The sequence below is a fragment of the Bufo bufo genome, chromosome 1 (genome assembly GCF_905171765.1).
Source record: "Bufo bufo chromosome 1, aBufBuf1.1, whole genome shotgun sequence".
NCBI lineage: Eukaryota > Metazoa > Chordata > Amphibia > Anura > Bufonidae > Bufo > Bufo bufo.
Genome location: NC_053389.1, coordinates 679,253,423 through 679,279,546, shown reverse-complemented (window position 1 = coordinate 679,279,546; position 26,124 = coordinate 679,253,423). Strand labels below are relative to the sequence as shown.

Below are 26,124 nucleotides of genomic sequence, written 5' to 3'. Positions count from 1 at the left end.
TCAGTGATACTTGTCAACAGAGTCTTCACAGTTTTTAAACACAGTACATCAAGACTTTAAAACACATGGGGCTCTTACTTTAATGCCCTCGAGGACGCTCCAAGCTGACACGGCACCCCTCCCTCAAACAGGCATGGACGGACTGCACCAAAGGACACATGGAGGTAAGATAAGACAGTTTTCTTACCTCTTATCACGGGCCTGCAGTCCCGGTGTCCATTAGAGAGGTCCTGCTTGTCTGGTCATCGGGGGTGCTGGATTAGGGGATCCTATCCTCAAGCCCCACATTGAGCTGCCAACTGTTTTGGATCTGGTCAAACTGCCAGTTCGGTTGATGTACTGCTCCAAATCAATGTTAAATGAGTACGTGCATGGAAAGATCAAACTAAGACACACACAGCTGGGGTCAAAGCAAGATCTCTGGTTTATTGCGGAACAGCAGACAGTATATAGGACAGCAAATATAGGGGGGTGGGGGGGGGGTGTGAGGTGGTGTATATCTTTTCTATTGGCTATAAACTCTGTATTTTCTACCACATCTGTGTGCAAGAGGAAGTTCCCCCCTCACCCGTACAGATGGGTAAAGCCGTTATTCTTTGTTTTGTTTGTATGTATGCTTGAAGCTGCTTGCTTGAGTTGAACAGAAACTGTTTTGAGGCACATAATAAAGCGGAAAGTAAGATTCTTGTTCTAGGCGTTGGCTGGGTGCCTGGCCGCCATTTTAGCTAAAGTATAGTTCTCAACAAGCAAGTATCCATTTTGTCTCAATATTCCATAACAATGGGAGGGGGAATAATATAGAGCACGTTAAGATTGTGAACTGTTGTGTTGCACCGCAGGCCAGCCCATACTAAGCACCCAACCAATTGTTCGTGTTTGTTTTAGGGTAATAATGGGTACGGCGAGGCAGTTTTATTTGGGCCCGCCAGTAGGTAAAATACCGCAAAATTTCCTCTGGCATCCATCAGGGGATGCCGTGCTGTGCAACACAGGGGTCTCAACCTTTGGGCTGCGTGTATGTAAAATTATTTTTATGTTCTCAACATTTGTGGTTGTGTTTATTATCACGTGTAAGTAAAATTCTGTTTTGGCAAAAGGTGGTGTTGGAGTTGCTTTCCTCGTTCGTGACTTCGCTGTATCCTGGGGAGCCCAACCCGGTACACGGCTTACACTACCACTACATCAACTTCACTGCACATCCACAGCTCTGCATCTGTCCAGCACTACTACAACTCTACTACACAAGTGTACTACTACTCTAATTCATCACTGCATGTCGACAGATTTGCATCTGTTCAGCATCACTGCTTCATTGCTACACATCCACAGCCCGGCATCACTACCACCACTCTACCTCTGATGCATCAGAACTTCTGCTCTGCTGCATTAGCACCACTTGTCCTGCTCATCTAGACCAGTGGCTTAGTGGATCCAACTAACCAGGTGAGATATAACAGGTAGCTTATAAAATAAAATGGTTATTTCCATTGAAAACAACACAGTCCTAAAAAATATCAGCAACCAATATTTATTGAAACACAGTCAATTGGACAGATTGATCACTTTAAATAAATGTCTTCCTTCAATATGCATATAGATAATTAAAATATTTTCTTTTATTCCTATTATTTCACTCTTTGGAGCTGCACTGTAAGTACTGTGTGTGCTTCATAATAAGCAAGATTACCTGTAGTTCTTTGTAAAACCACAAATAGCACATTGGGACAGTCTGAATTGTGCTCAATGACAAACTCAGCTCTGATACGCTTTTATGTGTACCTCTTAAAGTAATCCTGATGCAGGATGCATTGAACCACTAAGGCCTCATGCACACGACCGTTATGTGCATCCATGTCCGTTGTTCCGTTTTCCGTGATTTTCTGCGGACCCATTGACTTTTAATGGGTCCGTTGAAAACTCGGAAAATGCACCATTGTACATCCGCGTCCGTGATCCGTGTTTCCTGTCCGTCAAAAAAATATGACCTGTCCTATTTTTTTGACGGACAACGGTTCACGGACCCATTCAAGTCAATGGGTCTGTGAAAAAACACGGATGCACACAAGATTGTCATCTGCGTCCGTCATCCGTGTCCGTAGGCTACTTTCACACAGACAGATCCGCTGATCCGTCTGCATAAAAGCTTTTTAGATCTGAGTTTTCACTTCGTGAAAACTCAGATCCGACAGTATATTCTAACACAGAGGCGTTCCCATAGTGATGGGGACGCTTCAAGTTAGAATATACTACGAACTGTGTACATGACTGCCCCCTGCTGCCTGGCAGCACCCGATCTCTTACAGGGGGCTGTGATCCGCACAATTAACCCCTTAGGTGCCGCACCTGAGGGGTTAATTGTGCGTATCATAGCCCCCTGTAAGAGATCAGGTGCTGCCAGGCAGGAGGGGGCAGACCCCCTCCCTCCCGAGTTTTAAATTCATTGGTGGCCAGTGCGGCCCCCCCTCCCTCCCTCCCCTGTATTTAACTCATTGATGGCCAGTGCGGCCCCCCTCCCTTCCTCCCCAGTATTATATTCATTGGTGGCCAGTCGGCCTCCCCTCTCCCCCCCTAATTAAAATCACCTTCCCCCATCATTGGTGGCCAGTGCGGCCTCCCCTCTCCCCCCCTAATTAAAATCACCTTCCCCCATCATTGGTGGCCAGTGCGGCCTCCCCTCTCCCCCCCCTAATTAAAATCCCCTTCCCTCATCATTGGTGGCAGCGGAGAGTTCCGATCGGAGCCCCAGTTTAATCGCTGGGGCTCCGATCGGTTACCATGGCAGCCAAGAAGCTACTGCAGTCCTGGCTGCCATGGTTACTTAGCAATAGAAGCATTATACTTACCTGCAAAGTCTGTGACCGGCCGGGCGCTCCTCCTACTGGTAAGTGACAGGTCTGTGCTATAAGGAATGCGCCGCACAGAACTGTACCTTACCAGTAGGAGGAGCGCCCGGCCGGTCACAGACATCGCAGGTAAGTATAATGCTTCTATTGCTAAGTAACAATGGTAGCCAGGACTGCAGTAGCGTCTTGGCTGCCATGGTAACCGATCGGAGCCCCAGCGATTAAACTGGGACTCCGATCGGAACTCTCCGCTGCCACCAATGATGGGGGAAGGTGATTATAATTAGGGGGGGGGGATAGGGGAGGCCACACTGGCCACCAATGATGGGGGGGTGATTTTAATTAGGGGGGGGGGAGAGGGGAGGCCGCACTGGCTACCAATGATGGGGGAAGGTGATTTTAATTAGGGGGGGAGAGGGGAGGCCGCACTGGCCACCAATGATGGGGGAAGGTGATTTTAATTGGGGGGGGGAGAGGGGAGGTCGCACTGGCCACCAATGAATATAATACTGGGGAGGAAGGGAGGGGGGCCGCACTGGCCACCAATGAGTTAAATACAGGGGAGGGAGGGAGGGGGGGCCGCACTGGCCACCAATGAGTTAAATACAGAGGAGGGAGGGGCCGCACTGGCCACCAATGAATTTAAAACTGGGGAGGGAGGGGGTCTGCCCCCTCCTGCCTGGCAGCATCTGATCTCTTACAGGGGGCTATGATACGCACAATTAACCCCTCAGGTGCGGCACCTGAGGGGTTAATTGTGCGGATCACAGCCCCCTGTAAGAGATCGGGTGCTGCCAGGGAGCAGGGGGCAGTTATTACACAGTTCTCAGTATATTCTAACTTGAAGCGTCCCCATCACTATGGGAACGCCTCTGTGTTAGAATATACTGTCGGATCTGAGTTTCACGATCTAACTCAAATCCGATGGTATATTCTAACATAGAGGCGTTCCCATGGTGATGGGGACGCTTCAAGTTAAAATATACCATCGGATTTGAGAAAACTTTGATCCGATGGTATAATAGGGACTCCTGACTTTACATTGAAAGTCAATGGGGGACGGATCCGTTTGCAATTGCACCATATTGTGTCAACGTCAAATGGATCAGTCCCCATTGACTTGCATTGTAAGTCAGGACGGATCCGTTTGGCTCCGCACGGCCAGGCGGACACCAAAATGACTTTTTCCTTCATGTCCGTGGATCCTCCAAAAATCAAGGAAGACCCACGGAAGAAAAAACGGTCACGGATCACGGAACAACGGAAATCCGTTTTGCGGACCGCAAAAAAAAACGGTCGTGTGCATGAGGCCTAAAGAAAAGCTTTTCAGACGCTGCTAGGATAACAAGGAGATGTCTAGTGACATATTTGCCCATGAGAAGAGTGAGGAGAATAACATATCTGTACAAAGCAGTATTAATGCCCCTGTTCATTACTTCTTGTAGGTCCATACAGTAAGTCACACCAGTAAGATAACTGCATCCTTTCCTTTTATAGTCAATAAGTAAAGACATTATCGTTGTTTCTTGCGGATACTGATAAGTTCCTGGTGCACAGTGCCAAAGTTTGGACGTTTCCTCGGATCATATTCCCAGCACCGCAGCATCAGCTTATAAATGTCATCTGGACACAACTCTGGGGCAGGGAGGCGGATTCCTGAGATATAAAACATTTTTTTTGTAAAGATAGAATATTGATGATTTTCACCAACGTCTCCTCAAGTAAAAAATTAACAAACAGAAACATTTCCCTGAAGAACTTTCTCATGCACAAGCCCCTAACATTTCCCTTTTCTACTAGACTTCAATACTGATTTTTTTCTGTGTCAGATCACTGTACAGAATTTGGTGTACAGATGGTTTCCTATTCTATATTTTTTTGTGCTTTATGGCTTTTTATTTTTAGCAAAAAACGCTGTGGCTCTAAAACACAGTTTTTGTAGTGGTGTTTTAAGACAGTTTTCTTACATTTTTTTGCATTTTTGGCAGGATACACTTTCCAGCACACAGATCACCAAGAAGGATATGCTTCAGGAGGGGCTGCTGGGAGATGTGAGCCAAGAGTTAATAAAAAGGATTCTGTATTCTGCCCTGGATGAAGGAGAGCTAAAAAGATGTCATTCCCTTACGTCCTACCAGCAGCACAGACGGGGTTAACTGCCCCCTGTGGACTGGTAGGACCGGCGGAATTTTTAATGAGCCCAAGAACCAATAATAAAGTTCCCACTCCCTCAAAAGGAGGGAACTACCCCCCAGCCACCGTGTTTTTTGGACAGGTGGACTGGCGTGTAGCTCCCCCTCCTTTTTTCTTTTTAGTTGGGGGGAGCATAGATTTTGGGGATATGACATAGATTTTTCCCCTTGTATTTACTTCTTAGGGCTTTGCGATTGCCCTTTTCTTCTGGCCCCTCCTCCCCTCTCTAACCTGTTTTATCTTTGCGCTTTCAGGGGAGCTCCGGCGCTCCCTATTGCAGGCGCCGGCTGAGGGACTCCGGCGGCGCCGCGTGCCTCCCATGGATGACGTCACCAGCGACGTCACTTCTTGTGGCTCCTTCTCGCCGGCAGCTATGCGCTGCCGGCGCTGACTCCATACCAGGGGAGGTAGGGGGGAGGGATTGAATGACCTTTTGGGTTAGATTTTCTGTTAGGCAGGGAGATTATTAAAGGGTTTCTACCACCAGAAATACTGTTATGTAGCTGACTGACATTAGCGATGCGCTAATGTCAGCACTACATAACAGTATGTTTCTAACGTTAGTCCCTGCAGCCGTTTTTGTTAAAAAAGCACTTTTATTATATGCTAATGAGCTTCTAGGTGCTATGTGGCCGTAAAATCAGCACCTAGAGGCTCCGTCCACTCACCAATTATGCCGCCCAGGTCCAGTGTTGTGCCCGCCCAGCTCCTCTTGATTGATGGCACGGTCCGTCGCATCGCTGCCGAAATCCCGCACCTGCGCCGTTCACTTCTGTCTTCGGCGCAGGCGCAGTGAGTGAAGGCCGCTCTCCTGATGCCGGCTTCCTCACTGTGACGTAGTCGGCGCAGGCGCAGTGAGGAATCCGGCACCAGGATCGCATCATTCACTCACTGCGCCGAAGACAGAAGTGAACGGCGCAGGCGCGGGATTTCGGCAGCGATGCGGCGGAACGTGTCATTAATCAAGAGGAGCTGGGCGGGCACAACACTGGACCTGGGCGGCATAATGGGTGAGTGGACGGAGCCTCTAGGTGCTGATTTTACGCCCACATAGCACCTAGAGGCTCATTAGCATATAATAAAAGTGCTATTTTAACAAAAACGGCTGCAGGGACTAACGTTAGAAACATACTGTTATGTAGTGCTGACATTAGCGCATCGCTAATGTCAGTCAGCTACATAACAGTATTTCTGGTGGTAGAAACCCTTTAAGTCCCCTGTTTTCAATGGGGAATGACATCCCTAAAGAAAAAAAAAAGAAGAGGAAGGAAGGAAAATAGGAGATAAAGGGGGGCAGGCTGCATCAACTGTGATTCATTTGCCTGCAATAGTTCCGCCCTAGGGCTGACCCTTACGGCTCCTTATAAGCCCTCAGTTGTCTTTACTCAGTCTCTGGTTGTGCAGCTTTCTAAGCAAGCCTCCAGAGCCCTATTGCGCTGAGAGAGAATTTTCTCTAGCTTTCCTTGTGATATTGAGACCTCGGAGCTTCGTTCGCTGTCTGGTGGGCTTATCTTTAAGGTGATGTTTTGTCTTCTTATTGCTGAATAAGATTTTAATCCTCCTCTTTCTTTTTCGCAGTCATGTCTTCTCCGCGAGACTCTGACCAGCGGAAATCCACCGCCAAACGCAAGCACTTGGCCTGTTTCGACTGTAATACTTCCCTAGACGACAACTGCCCGTATTCAAGATGTGACAGCTGCCGTTCCCGTACCACTACTGAAGTGGATGATTCAATCAAGGGGGTAGTCAAGCTTTTGAATGAGAGGTTGCCGGGACCCTCCCAAACTCCTATGGAGGTCACCGCACCAAGCGAGAGACCCGCAGTTTTTTCTGTGGGCTCATCATCCTCTGACGAGGAGGAATTAACCTCATGTTTTTTCCCTCCAGAAAAAACTCAAAAGCTTTTGAAGTCCATCAGGTCGGGGGACCAGGATGTTGACGTTGGGGAGTCCTCCGATCCCGCCGGTCGGGCACAGCGTGTCTTTAAGGCGGATGAGACCCTCCGTTCAGTCATGCGTACTGAATGGAAGAAACTGGAGAAAGGACCAGTCCTGACTAGCAAATTCAAGATGATGCTTCCAATGGTGAAACCCTTGATGGAATCATGGGGTTCCATTCCCAGGGTTGACATGGCCATAGCCAAGTTGTCTAGACGCACTCTGGTGCCTGCAGATGATGGGTCGAGTCTGCAAGACCCTCTTGATAGAAGGGCGGAGTGCACACTAAGAAGAAGCTATTCAGCCGCTGCAGCTTCAGCATCTGCTGCCATAGCAGCAACCGAAGTGTCGTCCTTCTTGAGGAATAGGTTGAATCAGATCCAGACTGACGTGGATCAGAGTGTATCCCGTGATGACATCCTGGCTGCCTTTAAAACAGTGAATTTGGCTATGGACTTCCTATGTGACACTACGCAAGTACAGCTAAAGCTCGCAGCCAAGACCGTGGGCTTAGTCTCTGCAACCCGTAGACCGTTATGGCTGAAACCATGGAAGGCAGATAATGCCTCAAAATATAATTTGTGTGGGCTTTCGTTTGAGCCCGATCGGCTTTTCGGGTCCGAGCTAGACAAAATTATGGAGGGCCTCTCCGATAAAAAGGGCAAGAGTCTTCCATAACAGCCCTTTCGAGAACGCTCCAGTCAGCATCGGGGGGGGGGGGGGGGCAGACAGGGCCAGCAGACTACTTTCCGTAGAAACTGGGGGGGCAGCGAAGATCTTCGAGGCGCCCCCGCAGACCCACTAAGGAGGCCAATCCCTCCTGACTGCGGGCCTCCCAGAGGCTCTTGGTTTCCCCCTGCTGTCTCTGCCGTTACGCCTCTGGCTTTCCCCGTACCCTCTCCCCAGATCCCCGTGGGGGGGCGTCTTTCCCATTTCAAGGAGGTTTGGACCCAGGAGATTGCAGATCCCTGGGTTCTAAGCATCGTTTCCTCCGGGTACCTCATAGATCTCGTCTCTCTCCCCCAAGAAAGATTTGTTATCAATCGAGGCTTTCAGCCTGCCAAACAGAGGATTTTAGAATCCTACATCCAGGACTATATTTCAAAGGGGGCTCTGGAGGAAGTTGCGGAAGGGGAGCAGGGCCTAGGGATTTATTCTCCAGTATTTCTGGTTCCCAAGAAAACAGGCGATCTCCGGATGATAATCAATTTGAGATACCTCAATCGATTTATAAGAAGGCCAAGGTTTCGTATGGAAACCATAAGGTCAGTCAGCCACATCCTCAAATTTGGAGATGTGATGGCCACTCTGGATCTCAGGGATGCTTACCTCCATATTCCGATCCATCCCGATTCTCGGAAATATCTCAGGATCGCGGTCCAGATTTCCGGGGTTCTCAGGCATTTTCAGTTTGCCGCCCTTCCCTTTGGAATCTCATCCGCCCCCCTTATCTTCACCAAGGTGGTGGTAGCAGTGGTGGCAGCACTGAGACTTCAAGGACTGACCATTGTCCCTTACCTGGACGACTGGCTCCTTTTGGCGGCCACCGTACCAGTTCTGACCCACCATCTTCATCTGGCAATTTCCTTTCTGCTCCGCCTAGGGTGGATCATCAACTGGCAGAAATCGAATGTGAGCCCTTCGACTTCAATACAATACCTAGGTTTCATAGTCGACTCTGTGGAGATGTCCCTTCAGTTGACACCAGAGAGGAAGTCCCGGGTACAAGACCTAGCAAGGTTCTTATCTGTACCACGACGAGTATCTATTCGGTCTCTCATGAAGATGTTGGGGCTCATGTCAGCGGCTGCGGACGCAGTCCCTTGGGCGTTATGGCACCTCAGCCCTCTTCAAACAGAAGTTTTGAACAGGTGGGACGGAAGCCCTACGGGGCTAGATTCCCTATACTCTCTATCCTCCCAAACTCGGAATTCCCTGAGATGGTGGTTCCATCTCCCTGCAGGGAAGTCTATGACCCAACCATCTTGGCTCATATTGACTACAGATGCGTCCCTAGTAGGCTGGGGCGCTCATCTAGACGGTTCCACAGTTCGGGGAACTTGGTCTCCCATGGAGCGGCATCTCTCCTCCAATCTCCGCGAGATGCGAGCTATCCGGCTAGCCCTCCTTCACTTCGCCCCTCAGATCCGGGGCAAAGCGGTGAAAGTACAGTCAGACAATATGACTGCAGTTCTTTACATAAACAAACAGGGGGGTACGAGATCCCTACCCCTTCTTTCAGAGATCGGGGTAATTTTACGGTGGGCAGAGTTGAACCTATCCCATCTATCTGCCACCCACATTCGAGGGTCCCTCAACATGATTGCAGATCATCTAAGTCGCGGATTACCGACCATGGAGTGGTCTCTGCATCCGGAGATCTTCAAGCAGATAGTCCTCAGATGGGGATTACCGGAGGTGGATCTCATGGCAACCAGGTTCAACGCCAAGGTACAGAGGTTCTGCTCTCTATACAGGGAGGACAACCCCCTGGCGATAGATGCTCTGTCGATACCGTGGAGGTTCGGGCTGGCTTACATCTTCCCTCCCTTTTCCATGATACCGAGGGTATTGATGAAGATCTGTCAGGATCGGGCCTCGGTAATAGCCATCATTCCGTTCTGGCCCAAGAGATCCTGGTTTACCCAGCTCATTCAGATGAGTCGGGGACAATGCTGGAGACTCCCCCCGGAGCAGCAGACCCTGGTGTCGTGGGACACACATCTCTGCCCAGATCTGCACAGATTCAACCTGACAGCCTGGAGGTTGATCAGTCCCTTCCCAGAGTAGAAGGGCTCTCTCAGGCGGTCCTGAGAACGCTATCACATTCAAGAGCGGAGTCCACTAAGAAAGCCTACTCCAGAGTGATGAGAATCTTCACCTCTTGGTGTGATTCCAACCAGGTGGCGTCTGCAGATCCGCCCCTTTCCGCCATACTACAATTCCTTCAGGATGGACTAGACAAGGGCCTTGCTCCGGCCACTTTGAAGGTTCAGGTTTTTGCCATCTTGGCCTGTCTAAACAAGCCATATTCTCGGGATCCGCTCATCAAACGCTTCCTTAAAGGAGCCGAGAGATTGAAGCCTACAATACTGAGACCCATTCCTCAGTGGGATCTTTCAGTAGTGCTCAATGGGTTAGCATCTCCTCCCTTTGAGCCATTGGAGGAGGTCGGTTTTAAGTTTGTCACCTTAAAGACCGTTTTATTGCTAGCTGTGACCTCAGCTAAGAGGGTTTCGGAGTTACAAGCCTTCTCGGCTCTGCATCCATATATCACCTTTTTGCAGGATCGGGTCCTTATAAGGTTCTTACCCTATTTCAGACCTAAGGTTTTATCCTTTCAGAATGTTAACCATGTAATTTCCTTACCAGTTTTATTTTCGTCCGCCTCCTCCGATGTTCCTGTCAGACATCCTCTGGACATTTCGAGATGCCTCCAGACCTATGTGGATAGGTCCAAGGAGTTCAGGATTGATGAGAATCTCTTCATCCTGTTTACTGGTAAATCTAAAGGCCGCAAAGTGTCTAAAGTTTCCATTAGTCGCTGGATCAGAGAAGGCATTAGAGAGTCCTTTCTGTCTCAATCTCTGGACCCTCCGGAGTTTATTAGGGCCCATTCTACTAGGGCCGTTTCAACCTCTGTGGCGGAAAGAAATCATCTTCCCTTAGAGTTAATCTGTAAATCGGCTTCCTGGAGCTCTGAATCGACCTTTATATCGCACTACAGAGTTGGTGCTAAGTTTGCGGAGTTTTCGGCCTTTGGGCAGACTATCCTTAATTCTGCCAGGCAGGAAGGCCCTCCCTAGGGGTTTCTTCTTGTTATCTCCCAGTCTGTGCTGCTGGTAGGACGTAAGGGAATCGTTAATTTCTAACGATAATTTGTTTTCCCTTAGTCCTAACAGCAGCACACAAATTTCCCACCCTAAGTACGTATGCTTGCTGAAAACACGGTGGTTTGGGGGTAGTTCCCTCCTTTTGAGGGAGTGGGAACTTTATTATTGGTTCTTGGGCTCATTAAAAATTCCGCCGGTCCTACTAGTCCACAGGGGGCAGTTAACCCCGTCTGTGCTGCTGTTAGGGCTAAGGGAAAACAAATTATCGTTAGAAATTAACGATTATATACCTACCTACCTAGTTACAGGTCACTAAAAAGGATCTGATTCAGGAGGGGCTGCTGGGTGATGTGAGCTCAGAGCTTAGACAAACCTAGCAGGATTCTGAATTCTGCTTTGGTGGGCTAGTAAGATGTCATCATATAACTACGAACTTACAGTATGTTTAAACGGAACAGTGGTGATCATATAAGTAGACAGAAAAGATGGAAGTACCGTGAAAAGATCACAGGTCACGGTGGACCTGTGTTATTTATATTTGCATGAAGCACCTCTTCATTTTAGATCTATTGTTTTCTATCTTTCTTATCTTTATTACACACACACACTTACCTTGTTCTACAGATTCTCTAGTTTGCTGGTTGTTCATATTTGTATATGGCACTGCACCAAGAGAGAATGCTTCCCAAAGTAAAATTCCAAAACTCCAGACATCGCTTACTGAACTGTATCGACCTGGAATAAATACACAGTGTATATAAAGCCTGGGGTGACCAGAGCTTCATGTTCAGAATAAAGACTTATGAAGTTATAGAGTACGAGATTATGTATAGATCTGAAATGGCCAAACGAGAGGTACACGCTGAACAGCCGTCTAGCTCATCCGTTCATAGCACGAGTATGTGAAGCCAATAATGTACTGACATAAACAGCAATCCTGCTGGCAGCAATGATTTCTGATGAAACCATTCCTGTGTATTGATTATTAAACTGACTGCATAGACTTGAATTGAGAGCTGCACAGACTTATAATTGAGAGCTGACTTAAAGGGGTTCTCCAAGAGTATAACATGGGGTTCTCCAAGAGTATAACATGTCCCCTCATGTGCCGGGCACCCCACATGGAATATACTTACCCCGGTCCCTGATCCCAGCCCCGCTCCTGGTCCCCGCACCGCTGCTGCTGCTTCTCCCTGCACACGGATGAAAACATCTGGTGTCTGGGGGAGCAGCCAATGGCAGGCGGGGACGGGGACGAGCCTACCTAGCATAGCGGGTGATGCTAGGGAGGCTCGTCCCCGTCTGCCATTGGCTGCTCCCCCCCAACATCAGATGTTTTCATCCGTGTGCAGGGAGAAGCAGCAACGGCGGTGCGGGGACCAGGAGCGGCTCCGGGATCGGAGTACGCATATTCCATGTGGGGTGCCCGTTACATGAGGGGACATTTTATACTCTTGGAGAACCCCTTTAAAAGGGTTGGCTCACTTCAGTAACTGGCATTATCATGTAAAGTTAATACAAGGCAGTTACTAATGTATTGCGATTGTCCATATTGCCTTTGTTACTGGCTTTATTCATTTTTCCATCACATTACACACTGCTCATTTTCATAGTTACGACCACCCTGCAATCCAGCAGCAGTGGTCATGCTTGCGCACTATAGGAAAAGGCACCGTGGTGGCTGGGACCGTAGGAGCACACATAGGCTGGTACTTTTTCCAATAGTGTACCGGTACGGCCTCAACTGCTGGATTCAGGGAGGTCATAACCATGGATACGAGCAATGTACTGTATAATGTGATGGAAAAATGAATCAAGCCATTAACATTAGTAAGTGCCTTCTATTAAATGATAAATGACATTTGCTAAAGTCAGGCAACTCCTTTAATGCTACCCATTATTTAAACATCCAGTTGTGAGCCAGAGTTATTTCATATACCAATACATTTAAGAGAAGGAGAAGAAAAATATGTTAAAGGAACACCAAATCTAAAAAAAATACCCGAATCCTCTTCTCTCCGTTGATCCTATTCCTATTTTATATTTTATAATGGATTCCTCTATTCCCAATCTAATCTCTTCTTCTCACAAACCTCTTACCAAATTGTCCATGGCTATAAGGCAGCAGGAGCTCCCCCCCCCCCCCTTTGCCCTCTCTGCAACAGGAAACTAGGCACAACTTAAAGGGGTTGTCTCACCTTGCTGTTTTCAAGCTCTGTCACGGCTCTCAGGGTCTCTATTCCCTGCTTGCTGGAGATGGAGCTGATCACTGACGAGGTGGCCAGGGCTGGGAGTGACTGCGCATACACAAGAATATGTGCGTCCTCGCTCCTGTGAAACCTGGCCACCAGAGCAGCCAGCCGAGATACCGATAGTGTTTCTGTGTGCCTGCGCGGCCACTGCTGAGGACATTACAGCAGTGGCTGTAACCTCTAGAAACAGGCATGAAATTTGGGGATGTTTGAAGGAGAAGACAAGGTGACAGAGGTATAATTGAAAAATGAACTACATGGAAGAAAGGGTCCTAGGACTACAAGGAAGTGATTACATGTTGATTACTGAGGTGAGACTACCCCTTTAACAAAGTCCCAAATGAAAATGTAAGGGACTAGGAAGAGAACAACAACTGAATTCTCTGCAAGATTTCTACATACTTACAGAAAACCCATCATCAGGGTTGTCTTCGGAGGGACGTCAACAAGAACCTTTGCCTTCGCCAGTCTATTTTGATACAGGGTTACGGCAGCAAACCTTTTACCCTGGGTGAAGGCCTAGCTATGGCTCTGCCTGCAATCTAGGTGTATGGTTACAAGAATAACTTACTTTGTAAAATTCAGCTCATATATGCCTAATGCCCTGGAAAAACAAACATAACACTAATGTAAAAAATACGCCACTGCTGTAATGTCCTCAGCAGTGGCCGCGCAGGCACACAGAAACACTATTGGTATCTCGGCTGGCTGCTCTGGTGGCCAGGTTTCACAGGAGCGAGGACGCACATATTCTTGTGTATGCGCAGTCACTCCCAGCCCCGGCCACCTCGTCAGTGATCAGCTCCATCCCCAGCAAGCAGGGAATAGAGACCCTGAGAGCCGTGACAGAGCTTGAAAACAGCAAGGTGAGACAACCCCTTTAAGTTGTGCCTAGTTTCCTGTTGCAGAGAGGGCAAAGGGGGGGGGGCTCCTGCTGCCTTATAGCCATGGACAATTTGGTAAGAGGTTTGTGAGAAGAAGAGATTAGATTGGGAATAGAGGAATCCATTATAAAATATAAAATAGGAATAGGATCAACGGAGAGAAGAGGATTCGGGTATTTTTTTTAGATTTGGTCTTCCTTTAACATATTTTTCTTCTCCTTCTCTTAAATGTATTGGTATATGAAATAACTCTGGCTCACAACTGGATGTTTAAATAATGGGTAGCATTAAAGGAGTTGCCTGACTTTAGCAAATGTCATTTATCATTTAATAGAAGGCACTTACTAATGTTGATGGCTTGATTCATTTTTCCATCACATTATACAGTACATTGCTCGTATCCATGGTTATGACCTCCCTGAATCCAGCAGTTGAGGCCGTACCGGTACACTATTGGAAAAAGTACCAGCCTATGTGTGCTCCTACGGTCCCAGCCACCACGGTGCCTTTTCCTATAGTGTGCAAGCATGACCACTGCTGCTGGATTGCAGGGTGGTCGTAACTATGGAAATGAGCAGTGTGTAATGTGATGGAAAAATGAATAAAGCCAGCAACAAAGGCAATATGGACAATCACAATATGCCTAATGCCCTGGAAAAACAAACATAACACTAATGTAAAAAATACCATAGTTAAGCGCTTCTGGTGCCGTCCATTTAACAGGAACCTGTTTCATTCCTCCAGTGGATGAATATACTCCATCTGCCTCTTCTCTTGACATACCAAAGTCACTAATCTTTAAGGCATTTTTTTCAGTCACAAGACAATTGCGTGCTGCAAGATCCCTATATTAAAAAAGAAAGACATTGTGTGAAATGGACAAAAAGGCCTTTTAGTCATTGGGTCAGGGGCGGATTGGCCATAAACCTTACAGCAAAATTTCCCGGTGGGCCGATGCCTAGGAGGGCCACTCAAGCCCTACTCACGGCCGCCAGCTGGGTACATAATGATCTGATTCTCTTCTATGCACCTGGCCAGCAGCTGCAGGTGCCCTCCTAATTTCAACTGTATTGACATCTTCTGGACAGCCATATAGTTCAATACTGTGGAGCAGGTAGCAGTATTTTGTGCTGCACTGTGGTATTTGGTTCAGCTGGGGCGGTATATTACTCTGCACTATAGTATTGCTGGCCGTGCCTACATATGTTGGCCCTGCCTAATCATGTTACCTTGCCTTCTGTCAATTTGGACCCACCTGCAACATGGGGCACTTTTATGTTTTTTTCCAGGGTCACTTTTAGTTCCCAATCCGCCCCCTGCCTTGGGTACTTCATAACTAGTCGAAATATTAGTAGAAACTAGTAGAAATATTGAAATCTGAAATATTACTGTGTACATGCGATTGAACTGTATTGAAAAGTTATTTCTGAGAATAATAACTACTATCACTATGATGACTTCACTTTATCTGACCTGAAAATGAGCGGTACCATATAACCCACTTGGCAAGTGACTACGTGTTGTGCATCTGTCATAGGACTGAAAGTGCACATGAAATACATCAGGTGCTAATAGGAAAATATAGTTGCTATTAGTACTGTAGGAAGGCGCAAGGGGCCGTGATTGATGGAAGGTATGTGTCACCGAGATTCCTGGCCTCGGTGAGGTAAGAGCTGGTAGTTTTAAGTGTCAGCGGCAGCTAGTACTAACTGACACTGTTTTGTTGTTAGTATGGCTGTAAAGCCGAGCCGCGCCGGCTCTTACTGGGAGTAGCCAAAGTGCTGGGTGGGTGGCTTATCCCCACGCTCCAGGCCGGTTCTTTATTGGCCTATATAAAACCCAGCCAGCAGTCTCAGCTGGGTGTGGTTTTTCCACCATCTGACAGAGAAGCTGGGGAGTCTCTGTGTTTTGGGACCTGTGAATTTATCCAGTGCTAAAGGGCTGAGAGCCGCATGTCGGGAAATAGGCCCCTAAAGCCTGCTGTGGACTACGGGTGGAAAACTGCTAACCAGGTGAAGATTTTGTTCTATGGACATTGCATGGTGTGATCAAACACCAAGACTGTGAACGGTCATTTTGTTTTTCCTTATGTGTGAATAAATACCGAACTGTTTAAGTTAAAGACTTTGTGATTGCCTCTATACTGCGTCTGCTAGCCTGTCTGTCTACAAGAGCAAAACCCCACAGTACCACTGGCGGATCCAGGGAGGAAGACAACGGGGCACACAAGTGGGGGGCGGCGGCGGCAGGGCATAGGGAGATGAGCGCTTCCATTGTGGAAGCTCTCATCTCCATAGTCATCTGTATCGCCGTCCTCAGGATAGCGATACAGATGGCTGTGCTGCGGCGGGGCAGGGAAGGGAGAGGCGTGTCCCTTCCCTGTTCCTCTGATAGGCTGCCGGCACTAGGCCAGCAGCCTATCAGAGGCCGGCACAGGCGTCACAATGACATCATCACGCCGCCTGAGCCGTACAGCACGCGACACAGGCCAGAAGAGACCTGCATCGCATAGCTGACATGGAGGTAAGTATAAGTGTTTTTTTTATATATGTAAAAATACTTTTACTGGCACATTGGGGGGGGGGGCTCTTGTTACTGGCACATGATGGGGGGGTCTTATTACTGGCACATGATGGGGGGGCTCTTGTTACTGGCACATGATGAGGGGCTCTTATTACTGGCACATGATTGGGGGGCATCTATGGGGGCACATTTTACTGGCACATGATTGGGGGCACATTTTACTGGGACATTATTGGGGGCACTTATTACTGTCACAATATCGGGGGCACTTATTACTGGCACATTATTGGTAGGCACTATAGGGGCATCTACTGAGGCCACAAAGAAGGGACATTTTATATGGGGGGCTCTGTACAGTAGCATTTTATACTGGGATACATTTTGGTGGGTACTATAGGGAAGGGGGGAGAGGAGTACTATGGGGTCATCTACGGGGGGCACTAAGAAGGGGTATTTTATACTTGCAAATTATGGGGGACACTGAGGGCATCTACTGGGGCACTATATATGGGGCATTTTATACTGGCACATTATGAGGGGCACTAGGAGGAAGAGGGAAGGAGCACTATGGGGGCATTTACTGGGGGCACTATATAGGGGTATTCTATACTGGCACATTATGGGGGCACTATGGGGACATTGGATTATCAAAGCTGACCCATTACAGATGTTGAGACATAACGCTATGGATTATTTACAATAGCGGGGACATTAGCTCAACTGGGGGCATTACAATAGCGGGGACATTAGCTCAACTGGAGGCATTACAAGGGGGTATTTTTTGCACTGTCACATTATAAGGAGAATTATTTCTACTGGGGGGTGGGGGATTATGGTGGGCTTTATTACTCCCCCATGGTATGACCCCCTAGTATCAGCACCAGCCTCTCCCTGCTCTGCTATTCCTCTGTCCCTTCTCCAAATCCTTATTATAAAATCTTTCTCATTAGGATAAAACACAACATCAGCTCCACTGAGCCCCCCAGCCAAAGTGTTGAAGTGGTGTCCGAGATCCCCAAGGGCCAAGCCAAGTAATTGTAAGTTTTCATGTGAAATATGTTTATGCTATACACATATAGCATACACTGTGCCACACAATATACAGTATTTGGATGATAGGGACTGGCACTCACTATGTGGATCACAACATCAGCTTTTATTAATATTAAAAATATGACATATGTCTAAATACATAATAAATAATACATAAAATATCCCCCTAAAAAATAAATAAAATCAATTAAGATCCGCTTTCCACTTGTCTATCGATCCTAGATAGATGACATGTGCAACTAGTTTGGTCCCTGTTTCAAGTTGGAATGTCCTTAATAAAATATGTCTATTTGGGACAATGTTCCTTTAAATACAAGCAATCAACATCCGGACGGTACTGACTTCTCTCGAGTCTGTATGTTCAGATCTCGATAACATAAAATCCACCAATTGTGGCGTTCAGTCTTTCCTCACCGTAGTTGGGTTGTGTGCGGTGGTCACAGGCTGTGGAGAGATATTGCTTACCGGTATCTGCAGATGTCCGGCACTCTCGTTCACCTGCCTTCCGCACCGCGCTGCTGTATTTGGTTCCGGCGTCCTCGCACTCTGTTCTAGGTCACGTGTTCCTGCAGAGGTATCGCGGGACTTCGTTACTTTGTTCCGGTATCTGATGTGCAAGTGCACAAAGCAAGATGGGAGAAATGGAGCGCTCCAAATTTGAAAAGTCAATCAAACGATCTTTCTCATGTCCGGGTTAACATTTGCAACAGGGATTTTCACGCCAGATGCGTTTCGAGGACTTCACTCCTCTTCCTCAGTGGTTGAATCCCTGTTGTACATCACTTCCTTTTATGTCCCCACAGGTTCATTATAAAATCTGGACTGGAATATATTTTGAACACATTGCGATATCAATGCGTTTTGCATGCGTTTTTTTCGTTATCCATGCGTTTTTTCTTTCCATTGCATCATGATGTTATAATAAGTATAATAAGTATAGACAGTGAAGAAAGCAATCTTCAGTTGATCAGTTTACACGCTTAAATTTATAAAATACATGAAATACATAACTCCTATTAAAATCAACATAAAATATATCCAATGTGTTTGAGGGAAGGTAATTTAGGATCTTGTTCAATATAAAAAGCAGAGTAATAAAACCTTTCTCTTGATTTGCGTTCAGGCTAATTATAGATATTCTAAGTCAATATGTTGTGGGTAGATGTGGGGGAGTGGGCCTGTCACCAAGGGGGGGTCGCAGCGCCGATAGACGGCCAGACATGCGATCCCCCATTGGATGAGAGGCACACCGCCCAAACTCATAAAAAGCCAAAAATCTCCATTTCTGCATTTAAACCCGCTGGCAACATGCTTCCAAAATTATAAATCTGTTTTGTTTCTGCTCTAGACATCCGTTCGATGTGATTTCCACCTCTCCAGTGCTTCTCAATTTTCTCCAGGGCCACAAAAACCAACCCTGTGGGGTCTTGGTTGTGGGCCTCTTTAACCACCTCAGGACCGCCGTACGCAGGATTGCGTCTTTGCGGCGGTCCTGTTGTTCTGGGTGGACGTGCCGGTGCGTCCTCTCGCGAGACGCGAGATTTCGTGCATTGCCGGCCCGCGCATGCGCATCGCGGGCCGGCAAAAGTTAAAGAAGTATTTCGTCACCAGCCTGCCAGCAACGATCATTGGCTGGCAGGCTGGCGATTTTCAAAAAATCGAATCAGAAGCCAGATAACAGATCATATTAGTAAATATGATCTGTTATATGGCTTGTCTGCTCCTGTGCTGGTCCTTTTCGTCGGTTGGATCCAGCACAGGAGCAGACTTCACAGTGAGTAGCACCAACACCACACTTTAGCCCCAGATCACCCCCCTGCACCCCAATTAACCCTTTGATCACCCCTTTGATCGCCCCTGTCAATCACTATTGAAAGGAAAAAAAGTGATCAGTGTAAACTGTCACTTTTTTTTTTTCACTAGTATTGGCTGTTAGGTTTTAGGGATAGTTTAGGCCCCTTGGTTAGGTAGTTAGCGTCAGTTAGCGCCCAGCCCACCGCACCGCAGTCACTTTTATTCGCTGATTAGCGTATCGCTAATCAGCATTTGTACTTTTATAGTATCTGTAAGTGATCAAAACTGATCACGGTCAGATCTATAATAGTATTAGTGTCACTTTAGTTCGCCCTCCACCCAAAACGCAGTGTTTGCCCGATCAGGCCTGATCGGTCGCCCACACGTGCGTTCACCCACGCCCGCCCCACCGCAGTGACAAAAAAAATTTTGTTTTTTGATCACTGCACATTCACTTTACAAGCACTGCGGCGATAAAAAAATCAGTTTTGATATTTTTTATCAACCGCAGCAGCCTCCGGTACTTCGCTAGCCTCCCCTTTGTAAGACAGGTTTGCTTTTTTTCTTGGGTAGTCTCAGGGAATACCCCTAAATTTAGTAGTCCAAATGTCAAACAGGGGGTATTCTTCTGAAGAGGCCTACAGGATTCTGACCCAGTCGGATGAGGAGTGGGAACCCTCATCTGATGAATCTAGCGGGTCAGAATATGAACCTGTGGAAAGCAGTGGCTCTCTGACCCAAAGTTCGGACGAGGAGGTGGAGGTCCCTGGCAGCACCAGGCGTACCCGGCCCCGTGTCGCTAGACCACAGGTTACGCAGGATCCGTTTCAAGAGCAGCAGAGTGGGGCTGTCGCTGCCGGATCACGTGGTGAGGCATACACCAGCAGCGCAGCCCTTCCTGGACCTAGTACCAGCACTGCCGTACAACATGGTGACGTGGCGAGCACCAGAAGGGCAGTTGAAGCTGGTACGGTGGCACGTGCACTAGTTACCCCGTCGCAGCCACCGCGCAGACAGGCCCGTAGAGCCCCTAGAATCCCTGAGGTGCTGGCAAACCCTGATTGGCAGTCACCAACTTCAGCCGCACCTGTAGTTCCCCCTTTCACCGCCCAGTCTGGAGTTCGGGTTGAGACGGCTCAAATCGGTTCGGCCCTGGGATTTTTTGAGCTGTTCTTGACTGCGGAGCTCTTGGACTTAGTCGTGGCAGAAACAAATCGGTATGCCACACAATTTATATCCGCCAACCCGGGAAGCTCTTATGCCCAGTCTTTCCGGTGGAAACCAGTCCAAGTTTCCGAAATTAAAATTTTTTTGGGCCTTCTCCTCAACATGGGTCTAACTAAAAAGCATGAATTGCGGTCATATTGGTCCACGAACCCAATTCATCACATGCCCATGTTCTCTGCTGCTATGTCCAGGACACGATTTGAGACCATCCTACGTTTTCTGCATTTTAGCGACAACACCACCTCCCGTCCCAGAGGCCACCCAGCTTTTGACCGGCTCCACAAAATTCGGCCCCTCATAGACCATTTCAACCAGAAATTTGCAGATTTGTATACCCCTGAGCAAAACATCTGCGTAGACGAGTCCCTAATACATTTTACCGGGCGCCTTGGCTTCAAACAATACATCCCAAGCAAGCGTGCCCGGTATGGGGTCAAATTGTATAAGCTCTGTGAAAGGGCCACAGGCTATACCCACAAATTTCGGATCTATGAGGGAAAAGATCAGACCCTGGAGCCGGTCGGTTGCCCTGACTACCTGGGGAGCAGTGGGAAGACAGTCTGGGACTTGGTGTCACCCTTATTCGGCAAGGGGTACCATCTTTATGTGGACAATTTCTACACAAGTGTGGCCCTCTTTAGGCATTTGTTTCTAGAACGGATTTGCGCCTGTGGCACCGCGCGAACTAGTCGCGTGGGCTTCCCCCAACGGCTTGTAACCACCCGTCTTGCAAGGGGGGAGAGGGCTGCCTTGTGTAACGAAGAACTGCTCGCGGTGAAATGGAGAGACAAGCGTGACGTTTACATGCTCTCCTCCATTCACGCAGACACGACAATCCAAATTGAAAGGGCAACCCGTGTCATTGAAAAGCCCCTCTCAGTCCACGACTATAATGCGCTCATGGGAGGGGTGGACTTCAATGACCAGATGTTGGCTCCCTATTTAGTTTCCCGCAGAACCAGACGCTGGTATAAGAAGGTGTCTGTATATTTAATTCAATTGGCGCTGTACAATAGTTTTGTTCTCTACAGTAAGGCTGGGAGAACACGATCTTTCCTCAAATTCCAGGAAGAGATCATCGAGAACCTCCTTTACCCAGGAGGTTCCGTGGCCCCATCCACCAGTGTAGTTAGCCGTCTACACGAGCGACATTTCCCCAGTGTCGTTGCTGGTACCTCAACCCAACCGCCACCCCGAAAAAAATGTCGTGTCTGTAGCAGGAGTGGAATAAGGCGTGACACCCGCTATTTCTGTCCTGACTGTCCTGACCACCCTGCCCTATGCTTTGGTGAGTGTTTCCGGAAGTACCACACACAGGTACACCTAGCATAGGGATTGCATCTCACAGGACAGGCACACAGGGCTATTAGGGCCCTTTTACTCACAGCTGCTGCAAACCTCTCCTTTCACCTGGGATAAAGTGCATAATGTACTTCGCCACATCTTTGGGCAATTTGCGCTTTGCACATTGTCCCATGGGGAAGGAGAGGTTTGTTCTATAAAGGTAAAAAAAACTAAACAAAAAGTTAAACGTTCAGTTAAAAAAGTTAAAAAAAAGTTTCTATGTTCTGTTCAACAGTTAATAAATTTATTGCGTTGCGGCCTGGTTTTTTCTTTTTTGTTTTGTTTTTTTTACCTTTCAGGTGGACCAACCGATCGACTAGCTGCAGCACTGATGTGCATTCTGACAGAAGCATTGCGCTGCTGTCAGATTACACGCAAGTCGGTGTATGCGGCGCTGCAAGACGAGATTTCTCCTCTGCAGTAAAAGATATGTTTGCCGAGGCATATGAGCTGAGGAGGTGGCGGTGTTCATATACTTTGGCAAACACTTTGTATATATAAAAAAAAAAAATCCCGGCAATGATTTATTCATCCACATCGATTGATGTGAATGGAGAAATCTGGTTTGCCAGGGCATACGAGCTGAAGTGGGTATGGATGTTGGGCGGAGCTCCTATGTCCTGGCAGACGCCTTTCCCCTCCTTTTTTTTTTTTTGGCAGAGATTTTTTCATCCACATTGATCGATGCGAATGAAGAAATCTGTGCCGTTCATTTTTTTCTTTCAGCCCAGAGGCTGAACGGAAAAAAAAAATCTCATTACCCGCATGCTCAATATAAGGAGAATAGCAGAAACTCCTAATGCTGGGCATACATGTAATGATTGTGGAGACCCTCAAATGCCAGGGCAGCACAAACACCCCACAAATAACACCATTTTGGAAAGAAGACACCCCAAGGTATTCGCTGAGGGGCATATTGAGTCCATGAAAGATTGAAATTTTTGTCCCAAGTTAGCGGAAAGGGAGACTTTGTGAGAACAAAATCAAAAAAATCAATTTCCGCTAACTTGTGCCAAAATTATTTTTTTTCTATGAACTCGCCATGCCCCTCATTGAATACCTTGGGGTGTCTTCTTTCCAAAATGGGGTCACATGTGGGGTATTTATACTGCCCTGGCATTTTAGGGGCCCCAAAGCGTGAGAAGAAGTCTGGTATCCAAATGTCTAAAAATGCCCTCCTAAAAGGAATTTGGGCCCCTTTGCCCACCTAGGCTGCAAAAAAGTGTCACACATGTGGTATCTCCGTATTCAGCAGAAGTTGGGGAATATGTTTTGGGGTGTCATTTTACATATACCCATGCTGGGTGAGATAAATATCTTGGTCAAATGCCAACTTTGTATAAAAAAAATGGGAAAAGTTGTCTTTTGCCAAGATATTTATCTCACCCAGCATGGGTATATGTAAAATGACACCCCAAAACACATTCCCCACCTTCTCCTGAGTACGGAGATACCAGATGTGTGACACTTTTTTGCAGCCTAGGTGGGCAAAGGGGCCCACATTCCAAAGAGCACCTTTCAGATTTCACAGGTCATTTACCTACTTACCAGACATTAGGGCCCCTGGAAAATGCCAGGGCAGTATAACTACCCCACAAGTGACCCCATTTTGGAAAGAAGACACCCCAAGGTATTCCGTGAGGGGCATGGCAAGTTCCTAGAATTTTTTATTTTTTGTCACAAGTTAGTGGAAAATGATGATTTTTTTTTTTTTTTTTTTTTTTCTTACAAAGTCTCATATTCCACTAACTTGTGACAAAAAATAAAAACTTCCATGAACTCACTATGCCCATCAGCGAATACCTTGGGGTCTCTTCTTTCCAAAATGGGGTCACTTGTGGGGTAGTTATACTGCCCTGGCATTCTAGGGGCCCAAATGTGTGGTAAGGAGTTTGAAATCAAATTCAGTAAAAATTGACCTGTGAAATCCGAAAGGTGCTCTTTGGAATATGGGCCCCTTTGCCCACCTAGGCTGCAAAAAAGTGTCACACATCTGGTATCCCCGTACTCAGGAGAAGTTGAGGAATGTGTTTTGGGGTGTCTTTTTACATATACCCATGCTGGGTGAGATAAATATCTTGGTCAAATGACAACTTTGTATAAAAAAATGGGAAAAGTTGTCTTTTGCCAAGATATTTCTCTCACCCAGCATGGGTATATATAAAATGACACCCCAAAACACATTCCCCACCTTCTCCTGAGTACGGAGATACCAGATGTGTGACACTTTTTTGCAGCCTAGGTGGGCAAAGGGGCCCATATTCCAAAGAGCACCTTTCGGATTTCACTCGTCATTTTTTACTGAATTTGATTTCAAACTCCTTACCACACATTTGGGCCCCTAAAATGCCAGGGCAGTATAACTACCCCACAAGTGACCCCATTTTGGAAAGAAGACACCCCAAGGTATTCTGTGAGGGGCATGGCGAGTTCCTAGAATTTTTTATTTTTTGTCACAAGTTAGTGGAAAATGATGATTTTTTTTTTTTTTTTTTTTTTCATACAAAGTCTCATATTCCACTAACTTGTGACAAAAAATAAAAACTTCCATGAACTCACTATGCCCATCAGCGAATACCTTGGGGTCTCTTCTTTCCAAAATGGGGTCACTTGTGGGGTAGTTATACTGCCCTGGCATTCTAGGGGCCCAAATGTGTGGTAAGGAGTTTGAAATCAAATTCAGTAAAAAATGACGAGTGAAATCCGAAAGGTGACCCCATTTTGGAAAGAAGAGACCCCAAGGTATTCGCTGATGGGCATAGTGAGTTCATGGAAGTTTTTATTTTTTGTCACAAGTTAGTGGAATATGAGACTTTGTAAGAAAAAAAAAAAAAAAAAAAAAAATCATCATTTTCCGCTAACTTGTGACAAAAAATAAAAAGTTCTATGAACTCACTATGCCCATCAGCGAATACCTTAGGGTGTGTACTTTCAGAAATGGGGTCATTTGTGGGGTGTTTGTACTGTCTGGGCATTGTAGAACCTCAGGAAACATGACAGGTGCTCAGAAAGTCAGAGCTGCTTCAAAAAGCGGAAATTCACATTTTTGTACCATAGTTTGTAAACGTTTTATAACTTTTACCCAAACCATTTTTTTTCTACCCAAACATTTTTTTTTTATCAAAGACATGTAGAACTATAAATTTAGAGCAAAATTTCTATATGGATGTCGTTTTTTTTGCAAAATTTTACAACTGAAAGTGAAAAATGTCATTTTTTCGCAAAAAAATCGTTAAATTTCGATTAATAACAAAAAAAGTAAAAATGTCAGCAGCAATGAAATACCACCAAATGAAAGCTCTATTAGTGAGAAGAAAAGGAGGTAAAATTAATTTGGGTGGTAAGTTGCATGACCGAGCAATAAACGGTGAAAGTAGTGTAGGTCAGAAGTGTAAAAAGTGGCCTGGTCTTTCAGGGTGTTTAAGCACTGGGGGCTGAGGTGGTTAAAGTGCCTTGAGAGTGAGTGTTTTAAATATCCTTTTTTGATATTCGCAATGTGTTCGGATATTCTCACTCTCAAGGCTCTTTTGGTTCGTCCAATGTACTGTCTAGCGCATGGGCACTGGACGAGGTAGATCACACTCACTGTATTGCACGTCAGGAACTGTTCTATCTCCCATGTAAATGAATTTTGGCTAGAAAGAACCTTTTTTGTGTTTCTAGGGATTTTCGTTATTTTACAGCATGTGCATTGTCCACATCTAAAAAAAACTTTTAAATTCATCCATCCTCCCAAGTCTGGGTTTACAATTTGTTTTGTCTTAATGGAAGGGGCCACCTTAATACCCAAATTTGGTGCTTTGGTGTATATAATTAGTGGTTTTGTTGGTATTACCCTACCTAAGATTTTGTCCTGCAATAAAAGGTGCCAGTGACGTTTCACTATCTCCTCAATTTTCTTCCTTTGTATTGTGTAGGGGAGAATTATTCTAAATTGGGAGTCTGTTTCTTTATTTTGTGCTGCTTTGACTGTTAACAGTGCACTTCTTGGTAGCTTTCTTACTCTCTCTAGTGAGCCCTCTAGTATATTACTAGGGTATTGTTTTGCCAGGAATTTGTCTCTTAAACGCATTGCTTCCACTTCAAATTGTGCCCCCTCGGTACAATTTCGTTTCAATCTACGAAATTGTCCGAAGGGCACATTCAAGAGCCAATTAGGTAAATGGCAACTTGAATGTAAGATGAATGCGTTTCTCGAAGAGGGTTTCTGAAAGGTCTTACACACGTACTTTTCTCCTACC

General features: G+C 46.6%; 1 protein-coding gene across 1 annotated transcript in view; it reads right to left on the bottom strand.

Annotated features, from left to right (window-relative positions):
- Nucleotides 1–1,521: 1,521 nt before the first annotated feature.
- Nucleotides 1,522–26,124, bottom strand: part of FES (FES proto-oncogene, tyrosine kinase) — a 167,045-nt gene continuing 142,442 nt past the window's right edge. Inside the window, exons 17-20 of the mRNA XM_040414112.1 lie at nt 14,630–14,787; nt 11,419–11,541; nt 4,155–4,499; nt 1,522–1,816 (exon numbers count right to left, since the gene is read on the bottom strand). Coding sequence (XP_040270046.1) covers nt 4,357–4,499; nt 11,419–11,541; nt 14,630–14,787 — 424 coding nt within the window. The 3' untranslated portion in view covers nt 1,522–1,816; nt 4,155–4,356. The remainder of the gene's footprint in view (nt 1,817–4,154; nt 4,500–11,418; nt 11,542–14,629; nt 14,788–26,124) is intronic.